General features: G+C 42.7%; 1 protein-coding gene across 2 annotated transcripts in view; it reads left to right on the top strand.

Moving 5' to 3' along the window:
- TEK (TEK receptor tyrosine kinase) overlaps positions 1-12,957 on the top strand; it is a 104,951-nt gene that overhangs the window by 52,316 nt on the left and 39,678 nt on the right. For both annotated transcript variants that reach the window (XM_027549071.1, XM_027549072.1), the window contains 6 exons: positions 955-1,065; positions 2,183-2,335; positions 7,586-7,717; positions 8,365-8,505; positions 10,160-10,288; positions 12,549-12,700. In XM_027549071.1, the coding sequence (XP_027404872.1) occupies positions 955-1,065; positions 2,183-2,335; positions 7,586-7,717; positions 8,365-8,505; positions 10,160-10,288; positions 12,549-12,700 (818 nt within the window). The remainder of the gene's footprint in view (positions 1-954; positions 1,066-2,182; positions 2,336-7,585; positions 7,718-8,364; positions 8,506-10,159; positions 10,289-12,548; positions 12,701-12,957) is intronic.

The raw sequence follows: 12,957 nt of genomic DNA, 5'->3' as shown, positions 1-12,957 counted from the left end.
TCTCACAGGAACCGAAGGGCATGTCGCAGAGAGTACGAGCCACTTGGGTGAGGTTGCGAAATGAAGCTTCTAGTCAGGAGACAGGGAGCCCTGGAAAGTGGCCCCCGGGGTCCCCTGTCTGCCTTCCCCAGCACTCGTGGCCACACCGCACATGTCAGCACAGCAGCGTGGCCTTCGTTTATGTTTGGGAAGGATCCTGACCTCTTCTAAGCACCCAGGGCTTTGACATACATCATTTAATGTTTATGTTTGTTGTTGTTTAGTCGCTGTTTAGTCTCTTTGTCATGTCTGACTCTTTTGCAACCCCATGAACTGTAGCCCTCCAGGCTCCTCTGTTCATGGAATTTTCCAGACTAGAATACTGGAGTGGGTAGCCATTTCCTCCTCCAGGGGATCTTCCCAACCCAGGGATTGAACCCACATCTGCTGCATTGGCAGGCAGACTTTACCACTACGCCACCTTGGAAGCCCTTTAATGTTCCTAACAACTGTTTAAGGCAAATACTTGTACTTCCAAATTACAGATGAGGAAGCTGAGGTGTTCAGAGGTGAAGTAACGGAGTCAAAGAGGTTCAGAAATTGGCAGAGGGTGACCTTAAGCCCAGGACTGTCTCGTTCCAGTGCTCGCAGTGCTCTTTGATCTATACCATTCTCCCTCTGGGTCCACATTCATCACCATCTGCCCCACAGCATCTCTGTGGGAGTCTTGCAGAGTGCCATGCCTGGGTTGGCAGGTACTAAGGAAAGCAAGAAGATGTACCTAAAGCCCAGGTGCTTTTGAGCATAGTGCAGAGGCATCGTGTGCCTTCACAGGGTAGCTCTCTAAGCTAACACGAAAATCCCCTGACTCCTGCCAAGTCCCGGATCTCATCCTCTGATTCAAGTTTCAGTTGTTCCTGGAGAAGCTATGTAACCTCATTTTCTCATTTGGCTTTTTTCTCTCTCTTTTAATAGCTTCCTTTCTACCAGCTACTTTAACTATGACTGTGGACAGGGGAGATAATGTGAACATATCTTTCAAAAAGGTATTGATTAAAGAAGAAGACGCAGTGATTTACAAAAATGGTGAGTCCATATGTTTTGTTTCATTCCCGCACTGTTGTGTAAGGCATCAGACAGCCAAGCAATATTGGGTCATTATCTCATGCCAGTCTGGGGGGGCAGATGTTTGAAGTCAAGCTGCTCAGTGAAAGTGTTAGTTGCTCAGTCCTGTCCGACTCTTTGCAACCCCATGGACTATAGCCCACGAGGCTCCTCTGTCCATGGAATTCTGTAGGCAAGAATACTGGAGTGAGTAGCTATTCCCTTCTCCAGGGGATCTTCCTGACCCAGGGATCGATCCCTGTTCTCCTGCACTGAAGGCAGATTCTTTACTGTCTGAGCCACCAAGAAGCTCAAACAAATTCTATGATAGAAGCTGTCTTAGGTAACACGTTTGGTTACTTAAGTAAATTAAGTAAAATGGAGATTTACATACATATGTGAAATGCACCTACAGTGTATTGGGTTAGCCAAAAAGTTCATCTTTTCCATAAGATGTTATGGGAATATGCAACATGAACTATGAATGTTCAACAAAATTCCATCATGATGGAATCTTGGGGTCTCCAATTCTGCCATGTGATACGTGACACTGTTTGATTGCAAGGCTAAGGGAAAGGGCAGAGTGAACCTGGAACGCCAGTTGGTGGTGATTCTGGGGTCTAACTGTGCAATGCAAATCTGTCTGTGTCCAACTACTGTTTGGCAGCATCTGGTGGCAATTGTCTCATGCAGCTGAGATATTGATGGGGACTAGTCTGAGTTCTGTGGATAGGTGAGGCTTACAGATGGGAGTAGTAATTCTAGGTGTCTCTTAATTGATTGCTTGGCAAGGTTACCTGACATTTTCCCCAGGTTTGCCTAGTTGCCTCTCCCTGCAGAAGATAAGAACGTTAGGCTACCCTCATCTTCATGTGTTCAGTGGTGGACCTCAGAGACTAACCTGTCTGCTCCAACACCATCCCTTTCTCGAGTTTTGGGAGAGCATTCAATAGCAACCTTTTCATTCTTCTCCCACATCTGATATGCTTGAGCACATTTTCTATATCAGGTCAGGGAAAGCTGATCAAGTGGAGGGGCCAGACAAGGGAACAGGAGTGTGTGAGGGTGACCCATGGCTCTTCACTCTTCTCCCTTACAGGTTCCTTCATCCACTCGGTGCCCCGGCACGAAGTCCCTGACATTTTGGAAGTGCAAGTGCCTCACGCTCAGCCCCAGGATGCTGGCGTGTACTCGGCCAGGTACATAGGAGGAAACCTCTTCACCTCAGCCTTCACCAGGCTCATAGTCCGGAGTAAGTGACGGTGTAGCTGTTACAATTTTGAGTTGTGAGTAACCAAAACTGACTCTGGATACTTAAGCAAAAACTGGGATGACTTGGAAGTATACTAAAGACTCTTAAAAACTGATTTAAAGGCTGACAAGCAAGTTCCAGAAAATGTCTTCCAGGGAGGATCTGCAGCTCAGCACTGCAGTGTGGGAGGGTGCTACCATTACCCTAACTTAGCTTCAGTGATGTTTCACTTACTTCTAAGTGTTAAACTCTCAGGATAAAGAGTCAGATGGGTCTAAATATTTGTCAGGTGTCTACCTGCCTAGACCAAGGAGTTATAGATGGGGGTGGAGCCGCATATTACAGCGAGGGCACTAGGGCCTCACACTTGAATAGCAGCAGTTTCCTCAGACAAAATGGGAATCCCTCTGAGCTGGACAGTCCCCCCAAAGGGTGTCTGCTACTGGGAGAAGAGTTAGGCCTTCTGGGTTAGTCTGCTGCTGCTACTGCTAAGTCGTGTCAGTTGTGTCTGACTCTGTGCGACCCCATAGACGGCAGCCCACCAGGCTCCCCCGTCCCTGGGATTCTCCAGGCAAGAACACTGGAGTGGGTTGCCATTTCCTTCTCCAATGCATGAAACTGAAAAGTGAAAGTGAAGTCGCTCCGTCGTGTCCGACTCTTCGTGACCCCATGGCCTGCAGCCCACCAGGCTCCTCTGTCCATGGGATTTTCCAAGCAAGAGTACTGGAGTGGGGTGCTATTGCTTTCTCCGAGTTAAAACACTAAGTCCCCCGTAAATCACACACTTTTGAGATCATTTAACTCCAAAATGTGTTTTCTGTTTTCAGGTTTGAAAAATGAGAGTATTAGAACTAGTGAAAATGTTTTCCCCCTATTATAGCTATCAAGGTAGAAAGTAACTATCACCAGTCATTTTTACCAAAAATTGATCTATAGAAAGCAAAAAACTTGCCCTAAGTTTTCCCCAGTTGTGTTAGGTGTTCATGATATGAAATGTTCAGGCCTTCGGGTCTAAGTATTCTGACAGGGATACCCTGTCATTCCTCTAATGACCAGCACCCTAATTCATGAAAGTACTTGTTTTGCTTTGCATTATATTCATGCATTCATTCATTCAACAAATCTGTGTGGATTATAAGTCTCTGCCAAGCATTATGTTGGTGTTGAGAATACAAAGATAATAAGATGACTGACTGTCCCTCAGGTAATTCTCAAGCAGAGCAGGTACATACATAAATAGATAAACAGGTATTGCAGTATGACAATAGACCTATGAAAAGTGTGGGTCATCTAGTTTGGGCAAATAAAATCCCCTTTCATTCATCTCCTTTCTTTGAGAATCTGAATGGCAAGGACACAATTTGCATTCACTTCATTAAGATGGGCTCTCCAGCTTGATATTGAAACTCCAACTAAAAATCTTAATTTATCTACTTAAATGATTGTAATATATAGTGGAACTATATATAACTTTGTTCTATATTTTCCAAGTCTCATGTAAATGTGTTATCATACTTTTATAACTTAAAAAAAATTTTTTAATAAAAAGATGGTCTCTCCAATGTGATATAGCACCATGTTCCATGCTCAGAATCAGGGATAAATTGGCAAATTTCATAACAATATCAGAAACATCAGATATTGATACATGGTAAAAGGTTTAAAGCTTTTTTTTCTTTAACATCAGAGCAAATAAGATTTAGCATAGTTTAGAATTTAAAATTCTCCTGAACTTTTAAGATAAAAGACTTCAAACACATTTTGATCTCCAACTTGTCTCCTTTTTAGATTGTCAGAAGCACATTTATTTTCTTTTGCTCTCATTTCAGTAAAACTGTTGGAAAAGCACTGCTAATACCTAAAATCATTCTAACAAAGTTTGAGCTGGGTCACAACCATCCCATTTAAAAGTACTTTTAAAAGTACTTTTCCCTACTTGGAGCTTCCCTGGTGGCTCAGACAATAAAGAATCTGCCTGCAATGTAGGAGACCTGGGTTCAATCCCTGGGTTGAGAAGATCCCCTGGAGAAGGAAATGGCAACTCACTCCAGAATTCTTGCCTGGAGAATTCCATGGACAGAGGAACCTGGCGGACTACAGTCCCTGGAACCTCAGAGTCTGACACGACTGAATGACTAACACTTTCCCTGCTTGACCTCTTTTATGTTTACTAAGAAATGAGGTACAGTTGAAGGCACTTGTCCATTTCTCATAACTAGAATATCTTTTCAGGTAAATTTGAACCCTAGGAATCAGTTCAGTTCAGTTGCTCAGTCATGTCCAACTCTTTGCGACCCCATGGACTGCCGCACGCCAGGCCTCCCTGTCCATTACCAACTCCTGGAGTTTATTCAAACTCATGTTCATTGAGTCGGTGATGCCATTCAACCATCTCATCCTCTGTCGTCCCCTTCTTCTCTTGACTTCAATCTTTCCCAGCATCAGGGTCTTTTCAAATGAGTCAGCTCTTCACATCAGGGGGCCAAAGTATTGGAGTTTCGGCTTCACCATCAGTCCTTCCAATGAACATTCAGGACTGATTTCCTTTAAGGTGGACTGGTTGGATCTCCTTGCAGTCCAAGGAGCTCTCAAGAGTCTTCTCCAACACCACAGTTCAAAAGCATCAATTCTTTGACATTTAGCTTTCTTTATAGTCCAACTCTCACATCCATACATGACCACTGGAAAAACCATAGCCTTGGCTAGATGGACCTTTGTTAGCAAAGTAATGTCTCTGCTTTTTAATATGCTGTCTAGGTTGGTCATAACTTTTCTTCCAAGGACTAAGCGTCTTTTAATTTCATGGCTGCAGTCACCATCTACAGTGATTTTGGAGCCCCCAAAAATAAAGTCTGTCACTGTTTCCACCGTTTCTCTATTTGCCATGAATTGATGGGACTGGATCTTTGTTTTCTGAATGTTGAGCTTAAAACCAACTTTTTCACTCTCCTCTTTCACTTTCATCAAGAGGCTCTTTAGTTCTTCACCTTCTGCCATTAAGTGTGGTATTCTGTCATAAAGACTGAGTATTAAAAATCAAACTGGTTATACTTACAGGGTTTCTTTTCAGCATAAATTCTCTCCATGGCAGTGTAGCAGATTCACTTTGCTGTACAGTGGAAACTAACACAATTCTGTAAAGCAACTGTACTCCAATATAGTTGGTTTTTTTTTTTAAGATTTTTTGAAAACATTAAGATTGTAAGATTTATCTTTGGATGCCATGGATCTATAGTCTCCTAAAACACAAAACCTTTTTATATTTTGAAGAAAATCACAGAGGCCTAACTGCATACTTGGAGAAGGAAATGGCAACCCACTCCAGTATGCTTGCCTGGGAAATCCCATGAACAGAGGAGCCTGACAGGCTACAGTCCATGGGGTCGCAAGAGTCGGACACGACTGAGTGACTAAAAGACAACGAATTGCGTACTTGTTGCTTATCAAGGAACTCTTTTCCTGCCTTCATCCCTGGGAGATCACCCCATTTATCTCCTCAAGCTTAATCCTTTTCTCTTTCCCAGGATTAAGAGTGAAACTGTGACAGGTCTACAGATTGGTACATAGGTTACTGTAACAGGAGACCCACTTTTATCCCAGGGTTCTGTCAGCATTAGTTTTCAGCGTCTGAAGATAATCCGGGGTCTGGCTTTTAAGAAATCACTGATTGTGTAGGATTTTCCCCTTTATACATGAAGGCATGTAAACACTAGCTTTGAGACATTTTGTAGCTTTATCTGTTAGGTGGTTGCCTGTCAGACTGGGTCTGTGTTGACAGTCTTACTGATTATTCTAGAGAAAATACTGATAACCAGGAGTTCTTGCCAAAAATATTATAAGCCGTTGGCACAGGTCCACGTTTACCACTGTGAGACTCATATTCAGGGACAAAGACATTAGTTCCTTTCAGAAGAAAAATTAAACTAAATTCCTGACCACAAAAGGTCACCCCACCCCACTCCCCCTGACTTTTCCTTATGTTAGAAGGTATCCTTGGGTCTAATTAACAATCTCAGATAGCCAGGCACTGAAGTGGAGGAGCCAGGAAATACGAATCTGGGAAGCCTCTTACCATTCTTGTGCTTTCGGTCTTGGATCTTGCTTCATTTCTTCTGCGCTTTCTACCTGAAAAATATGTGAGTGCTACTAGCTCCTGCTTCCCCTTTTAGCTTGGCTCCCTTCTCCACATTCTTCATCTTTTAAAAATTTTTATTTAATATTGAAGTATGGCTGATTTACAATGTTGTGTTAGTTTCATATGTACAGTAAAGTTATACATATTCATATATCTATTCTTTTTCAGATTCTTTGCCCATTTAGGTTTTTCTCCACATTCTTTAAACTTCTGCTGCTGCTAAGTCACTTCAGTCGTGTCTGACTCTGTGCGACCCCATAGACGGCAGCCCACCAGGCTCCTCTGTCCATGGGATTCTTTAAACTAGATGTTCCCAAACTTTGGCATGCCTCAGAATTATCTAAAACACCTGTGAAGCATAGGGTACTAAGCTACCTCCAGAGTTTCTCATCCAGTAAGTCATGGATAGGAGTCTGGGGTTTGCATTTCTAACAGATTCCCAGATAATTGGAGATGCTACTCATCAGGGGTCACACTTTGAAAACCACTGCTCTTGTCTCTAACTGTACCTGCAGCTCCTCAAGCATACCATGTTTTCCTCCCAATCTAGCCTTTGCTTAGAACACACTCTCCAGCATTATCTTCTTTGTCAATTAGGAGGTCGTACAGAGTCAACTCACATACTACCTCTTCTGGGAAGCCTTCCTTTATGCCCTATTCCAACCCTAATGCAGATTAGGTAGTTCTCACACTGCTATATTTAAAATGAATAACCGACAAGGATCTACTGTATATATAACACAAGGAACACTGCTCAATGTTATGTGGCAGCCTGTATGGGAGAGGAGTTTAAGAGAGAATGGGTACATGTATGTGTATGGCTGAGTCCTTTTGTTGACCACCTGGAATTATCACAACATTGTTGATCAGCTATACTCCAATATAAAATGAAAAGTTAAAAAAATAATTGGGTACTTCTGTCTTTGTCTTTATCATGTTCCGTTACATGTCTGTTTCCCGCATTGGACTCTTAGCTTTTTGAGAGCAGAGGTTGTGTTTTATTTATCTTCATTCACCAGCGTCCACTCATGTGGCTAACATGTCGCAGGTGCTCAGTAGAGCTTTGAGGAATGAATGTGCTCCACTCACCAGAGTTTTGTTTTCCTTAACCAAAGGATGTGAAGCTCAGAAGTGGGGACCTGAATGTAACCGCATCTGCACTACTTGTATGAACAATGGGATCTGCCATGAAGATACTGGGGAATGCATTTGCCCTCCTGGGTTTATGGGGAGAACATGTGAGAAGGGTAAGTCAAGAGTGCTTGATGAGTACCTTGTGGATTTAAAATCCATCATTGCTGGATCCAAATTTTAGATCTGGACACAGTTGGGATGGAAGCTAAATGGCCTCTGTGACACCATATGGTAACTTTGTGTAAATTCAGAAAAGGCTCTTTATTGTCAACCACTGGAAAGTTGTGAAAGTCACTCAGTCGTGTCTGACTCTTCGCGACCCCATGGACTGTACAGTCCATGGGATTTTCCAGGCCAGAATACTAGAGTGGGTAGCTGTTCCCTTCTCCAGGGGAATCTTCTCAACCCAGGGATTGAACCCAGGTTTCCTGCATCACAGGTGGATTCTTTACCAGCTGAGCCACCAGGGGAAAGTTGTGACAGGTGTACAAATCTGTGACGTCATTGATGTGAACACCGTTCCATCAGTTTGTGCAATGCACGACCTGCATGACTGGGAGTAGTGGCTCCTATGTCCTGTCCAAAAGGCAGTTTCATTATCTGTAAGGTGGACCATGAGGGTTCTTTACCCTGACCATTCCATGGCTCAGACTGGAATATTTTCCATGTTCAGTGGTCTAGGAGAGACCCTTGAAAAGAAGAATCATGCCTTTCAAAGGGTTGGGTATTTGCCTCTGAATCATCTTTTTCTCTCCCATAGCATGTGAACCGCACACATTTGGCAGAACTTGTAAAGAAAGGTGTAGTGAACCAGAGGGATGCAAGTCCTTCGTGTTCTGTCTCCCAGACCCCTATGGGTGTTCCTGTGCCACAGGCTGGAAGGGTCTGCAGTGCAATGAAGGTATGGGCCAGTCACACCCTGAAGAAACAAGGTTCTAGCAGGTATACCGAGGATTCCCAGCTTCCCAGACATCGGTGTGTAGGACATACCTGGACTACTCAGTCAGCTGTCTATGCTGAGCTATAGGGTTTTGAATCAAAGATACTTTCATCCGAAGTTAAATATGCTTTTGTATTAAGACTCTGGACCACTTAGAAAGTGCTGCTGATACACATCACCTGGGGATCTTTTTAGAACACAGATTCTGTTCTATAGGTCTGGACTGGAGACTGAGGGTCTGCATTTCTAACAAGCTCCCAGATGATGCTGTTGGGTTTCAGACCACATTTTGGGCTGGAAAGGCATAGATTTACTTTTTTCACTACATCATAAATATCAGTACTTTTATGTCAGATACAGACAAGATTTGGGATTTGAAAATTGAGGAAGTTAAGATCTTATCTTCTGTGGATACTAGTAGCTTCACCTACTCGAAGCTCAGAGGTGTACGTTTCTCATCTACTTTCCAGTAGGCTTTTCATATTGACTATCACACGGTAACTTAACGTGAACGCATGTGTGCTCAGTCATGTCCAACTCTTTGAGACCCTGTGGACTGTAACCCACCAGGCTCCTCTGTCCATGGGATTCTCCAGGCAAGAATACTGGACTGGGTTGCCATTTCCTCCTCCAGGGGATCTTCCTGATCCAGGGATAGAACCCACGTCTCCTGCATCTCCTGCACTGCAGGCAGATTCTTTACCACTGAGCCAAATAGGGAGCCCGACTTAACGTGAATCTGTAGGCAAATATGCTAGACCCTCCCTAACAAATGCTAATGTGGTGAGTTAGCCAGAGCTCAAAGACGTTTCAGTATTTGCTCCCCAAAGTCAGTTTTTTCCACATCTGGCACTGCTGGAAGATGGACTACGTGGCACTATTCCATTTCTCCTTGTGTTGATTGTATCCTAAACATTGTGAAATTTACAGTGAGGAGACTCTGCAGTGCAGTATATTCCTCTCAGGAGTGTTTATTTTGTTTGTTATGTCCTGTAAGGCAATCAACTTGGGGTGACTCAAACTGCAAACTCTGACTCCCAGGCATCAGCTCAGACTCAGTTCATTCCTTTTACCTTTAGCTGGGCTGTGTTGAGCTTGCACTTAAAGATGTGTGGTTCTGGGAGCAGCCAAAAATTTGGGACTTCCTCCCTCTGGTTCTTCCTTTCTAAATTTTCCCTCCCAATTTTAAGTGGCTGCAGTTGCCCTGACTCTGTCCTCTAAAACTTCTCTACCAGTAAGACTTCAGGTTTTCTCTGGAGTTCTAACATCCCCACATAGTGTCAGCTGTCCTGACCATGGGACTAAAAGCTGGGGAGCACACCATTCCCATCTTCCAAGTTTTAATTCCCCTCAGAGCCTTCCTGGTCCTTCCCATCCTCCCTCCCACCTCATCACTCATCAATGCTTTCAGGTGGCCTGGTAAGTGCTTATTCAACTTGCCTGGAATCAGAATTTCTCTAACCTTTAATTTCTTGGTAATACAGATATATCACTTACTACCTTTTATAACCGGTAAGGTTGATAGCTTGGAGAGAAAAATAAAACTAGCCACTTACAGCCTGAATCTTCATCCTTCCCCCATATTAACACTAGTTGTTGATGCCTTTGTTGACAGCATGCCAGCCTGGTTATTATGGACCAGACTGTAAGCTCAGGTGCAGTTGCACCAATGGGGAGAAGTGTGATCGGTTCCAAGGATGCCTCTGCTCTCCAGGACGCCAAGGGCTCCAGTGTGAGAAAGAAGGTAAAGCAAGGTAACACTGTAATCAGGGCCGAGTTCAGCACATCTGAACCCAGCTTTGCTGGCATCATTCTTGCCCCACGAGCCCAAGAGTCTTAAACTCCTTCTGTTTCCAAGCAGAAGTAGGGAAGAATAGATCCTCTGTTCTAAAGGACCACTTTCTGAACCTTCTTTATGGACTCTCACATTGGCCTTTCCCATAGAGAATGAACCTCGTGCTCTTTGTAGCACAGTAAGTGATAACCAGCCACTGAGAGCTCTGTCTGCCTCTTTGACGGTCTTTTCTAGGACCAGACTTTTCCCTGGATATGCACAGCAGTGAAAGAATTACTTGGAAGAATTACAACATTAGATTTTTTTTGGCTGGCTTTCTTCATTTACCATACTGTTTTTGAGGTTTATCTATATTGTAGCACATATCAGTATGCTTCTCATTCCTTTTTATTGCCCTACCATCTGTTCTCATTAAAAAATCTTGTCTGAACATAGCCATGCCCCTTTGTTTACCATAGATCATGTGAGGCTGCTCTTACAACGGGGTTGAGTAGTTACCACCCAGAACATATGGCCTGCCAAGTTGAAAATATTTATTATCTAGTCCTTTAAGGAAAGTCTGCTAACCCCTGTTCTAGAATATACTTTTTAAAATCAAAAGAAGCATATTTTTAAAATTTAAAAATAATAAACATATATTACATTTTCAGTCAAACAAATATAAATAACATATGTCCAGTGAAATCTGCACTCAGAGTAGTAAGACATTTGTAGTCTTTTCTCTGTGAGTTTTAAATATCAGAACAAGTATGGAGAGAAATACCAACTGTTTTCTCAAAGGCCTTAGCTGGTCAGCTTTATACTTTCCCTTCTACCCCAGGATTTGGACTTTGCTACAGGGTAGGAATCTGGGAGGGTGTAGAGAGGGGAGGAAAGGCTATGGGGCTGTCAGAGGATGGACTGAAAGTGGGCAACAAACAAGCTTAATGATTTGCCTTTTCTGTTTCACTTCTTCCTTTCTGTACTAAGGCCGGTGTTGCAAAAAAAATGTGAGACTCTCAAACTTAGACCCAGATTCTGGGCTTTCAAGGGGCAGACCCCTTTCCCCACACCCTCTACCTGTTCCTCTAACCTCCATCCAATCGCAGAAAACTGCAAGGGGACAGAGAAGAAAAGGCATGGATTGAAAGTGTTAGAGCACTTCGAACAATTCCAACACCAGTACCTAAGTGTGCTAAACAGTTTGGCAAATTTTCTCATTATAGTCTCCCCAGCTCTGCAGATGTATCAAAGAATACCTTTGTGGCTATTAGACCTTTTCTTCTCCTGCTCCGTACACTTCACTTGTTTCATTCTAGGCTTGAGAGATAGGATAATAATATATAATATCAATATTGATGCATTTACCCTGACCCCCACCTCCTCTCAACACTGCTATGGAGCAACTTGTAAATGACTGCTGTTCTTTTTTTCTGGAAAGGACTCAGCCACTTTTCCAACGTTTTAAGTGCATGTCCATCTCCTACATTATTTACCGAGTGTTGGACCGTTTTCAGTTGTGTCCTACATGTGGTCCAAAACTCTCTAAGACCCCACAGTTCAGGATAAAATTGTTAAATTTCAGGATTATTCATTCTCTACTCTGCAGATATTAAGTAAGGAATCCTGATGCCTTTATTGATATCAGAGGCATTTATTTTCCTTTCCATGTTGGCAGCAGTATTCTTTATTTGGCTACTGATGAGAAATTGATTAGGGGAATTTTATTCCACTTCCCTTCTTGGATGTAAATGTGAATATAATTAATCATCAGCCAGTTGCAGTCTTCCCAATCAATGAGACATCTCTCAGATATCAAAACTAATGATCACATTGTTGATCAGAGAATCAGGGGCTTGCAGAGTGGGAGAAGAACTGGCTTTGGTTTTTGTTTTTGTAAAAATAAATTCCCTTAAAAAGCAAGAGAGGGACTGGACAGTCAGATCTGCAGAGATGTGGTGATGATGACCATTTCAGCATTGAGACCGTATCCCCTAGGACCCTGAGAAAGTACATCATTATGGCAAAGGGTGTGAATTCTGGTTCTGGTAACCATTTTAATGGGAATTGAGAGCAACTACCCCCAAAAATTTATTATATAATGATAAAACAATAAAATACTTGCCAATTTCTTGCTCAGTACATGACTTGCTAGATGGTAACTACTTTCATATTTTCTGCTTATGCTGTGTTAAAGATTAGGTTTCACAGTGTTGTTTCCTTCATTCAGGTGTGCCAAGGATGACTCCAAAGATAGAGGATTTGCCAGATCATATAGAAGTGAACAGTGGTAAATTCAACCCCATCTGCAAAGCATCTGGCTGGCCCCGACCTGCTAATGAAGAAATGACCCTGGTGAAGCCAGATGGGACAGTGCTACGTGTAAGAGTTATTCTCTCTCTCTCTCTCTCTCTTTTTTTTTTTTTTTGGTAGAACAAATTATAGCTTTTTTAATAGTTGAAGCGTAGTTGATTTATAGTGTTGTGTTATTTTCAGGTATATAGCAAAGTAATTCAGTTCTATTTTTCAAGATTATTTTCCAGTAAAAGTTACTACAAGATATTGAATATGGTTCCCTCTCTTATAGACTAAATCCTTTTTTTATGTAGTGGTTTGTATCTGCCAATCCCGAACTCCTA

The sequence above is a fragment of the Bos indicus x Bos taurus genome, chromosome 8 (assembly GCF_003369695.1).
Source record: "Bos indicus x Bos taurus breed Angus x Brahman F1 hybrid chromosome 8, Bos_hybrid_MaternalHap_v2.0, whole genome shotgun sequence".
Taxonomy (NCBI): domain Eukaryota; kingdom Metazoa; phylum Chordata; class Mammalia; order Artiodactyla; family Bovidae; genus Bos; species Bos indicus x Bos taurus.
The sequence above is the reverse complement of the archived record's forward strand: the minus strand, read 5'-3'. Positions and strand labels throughout refer to the sequence as shown.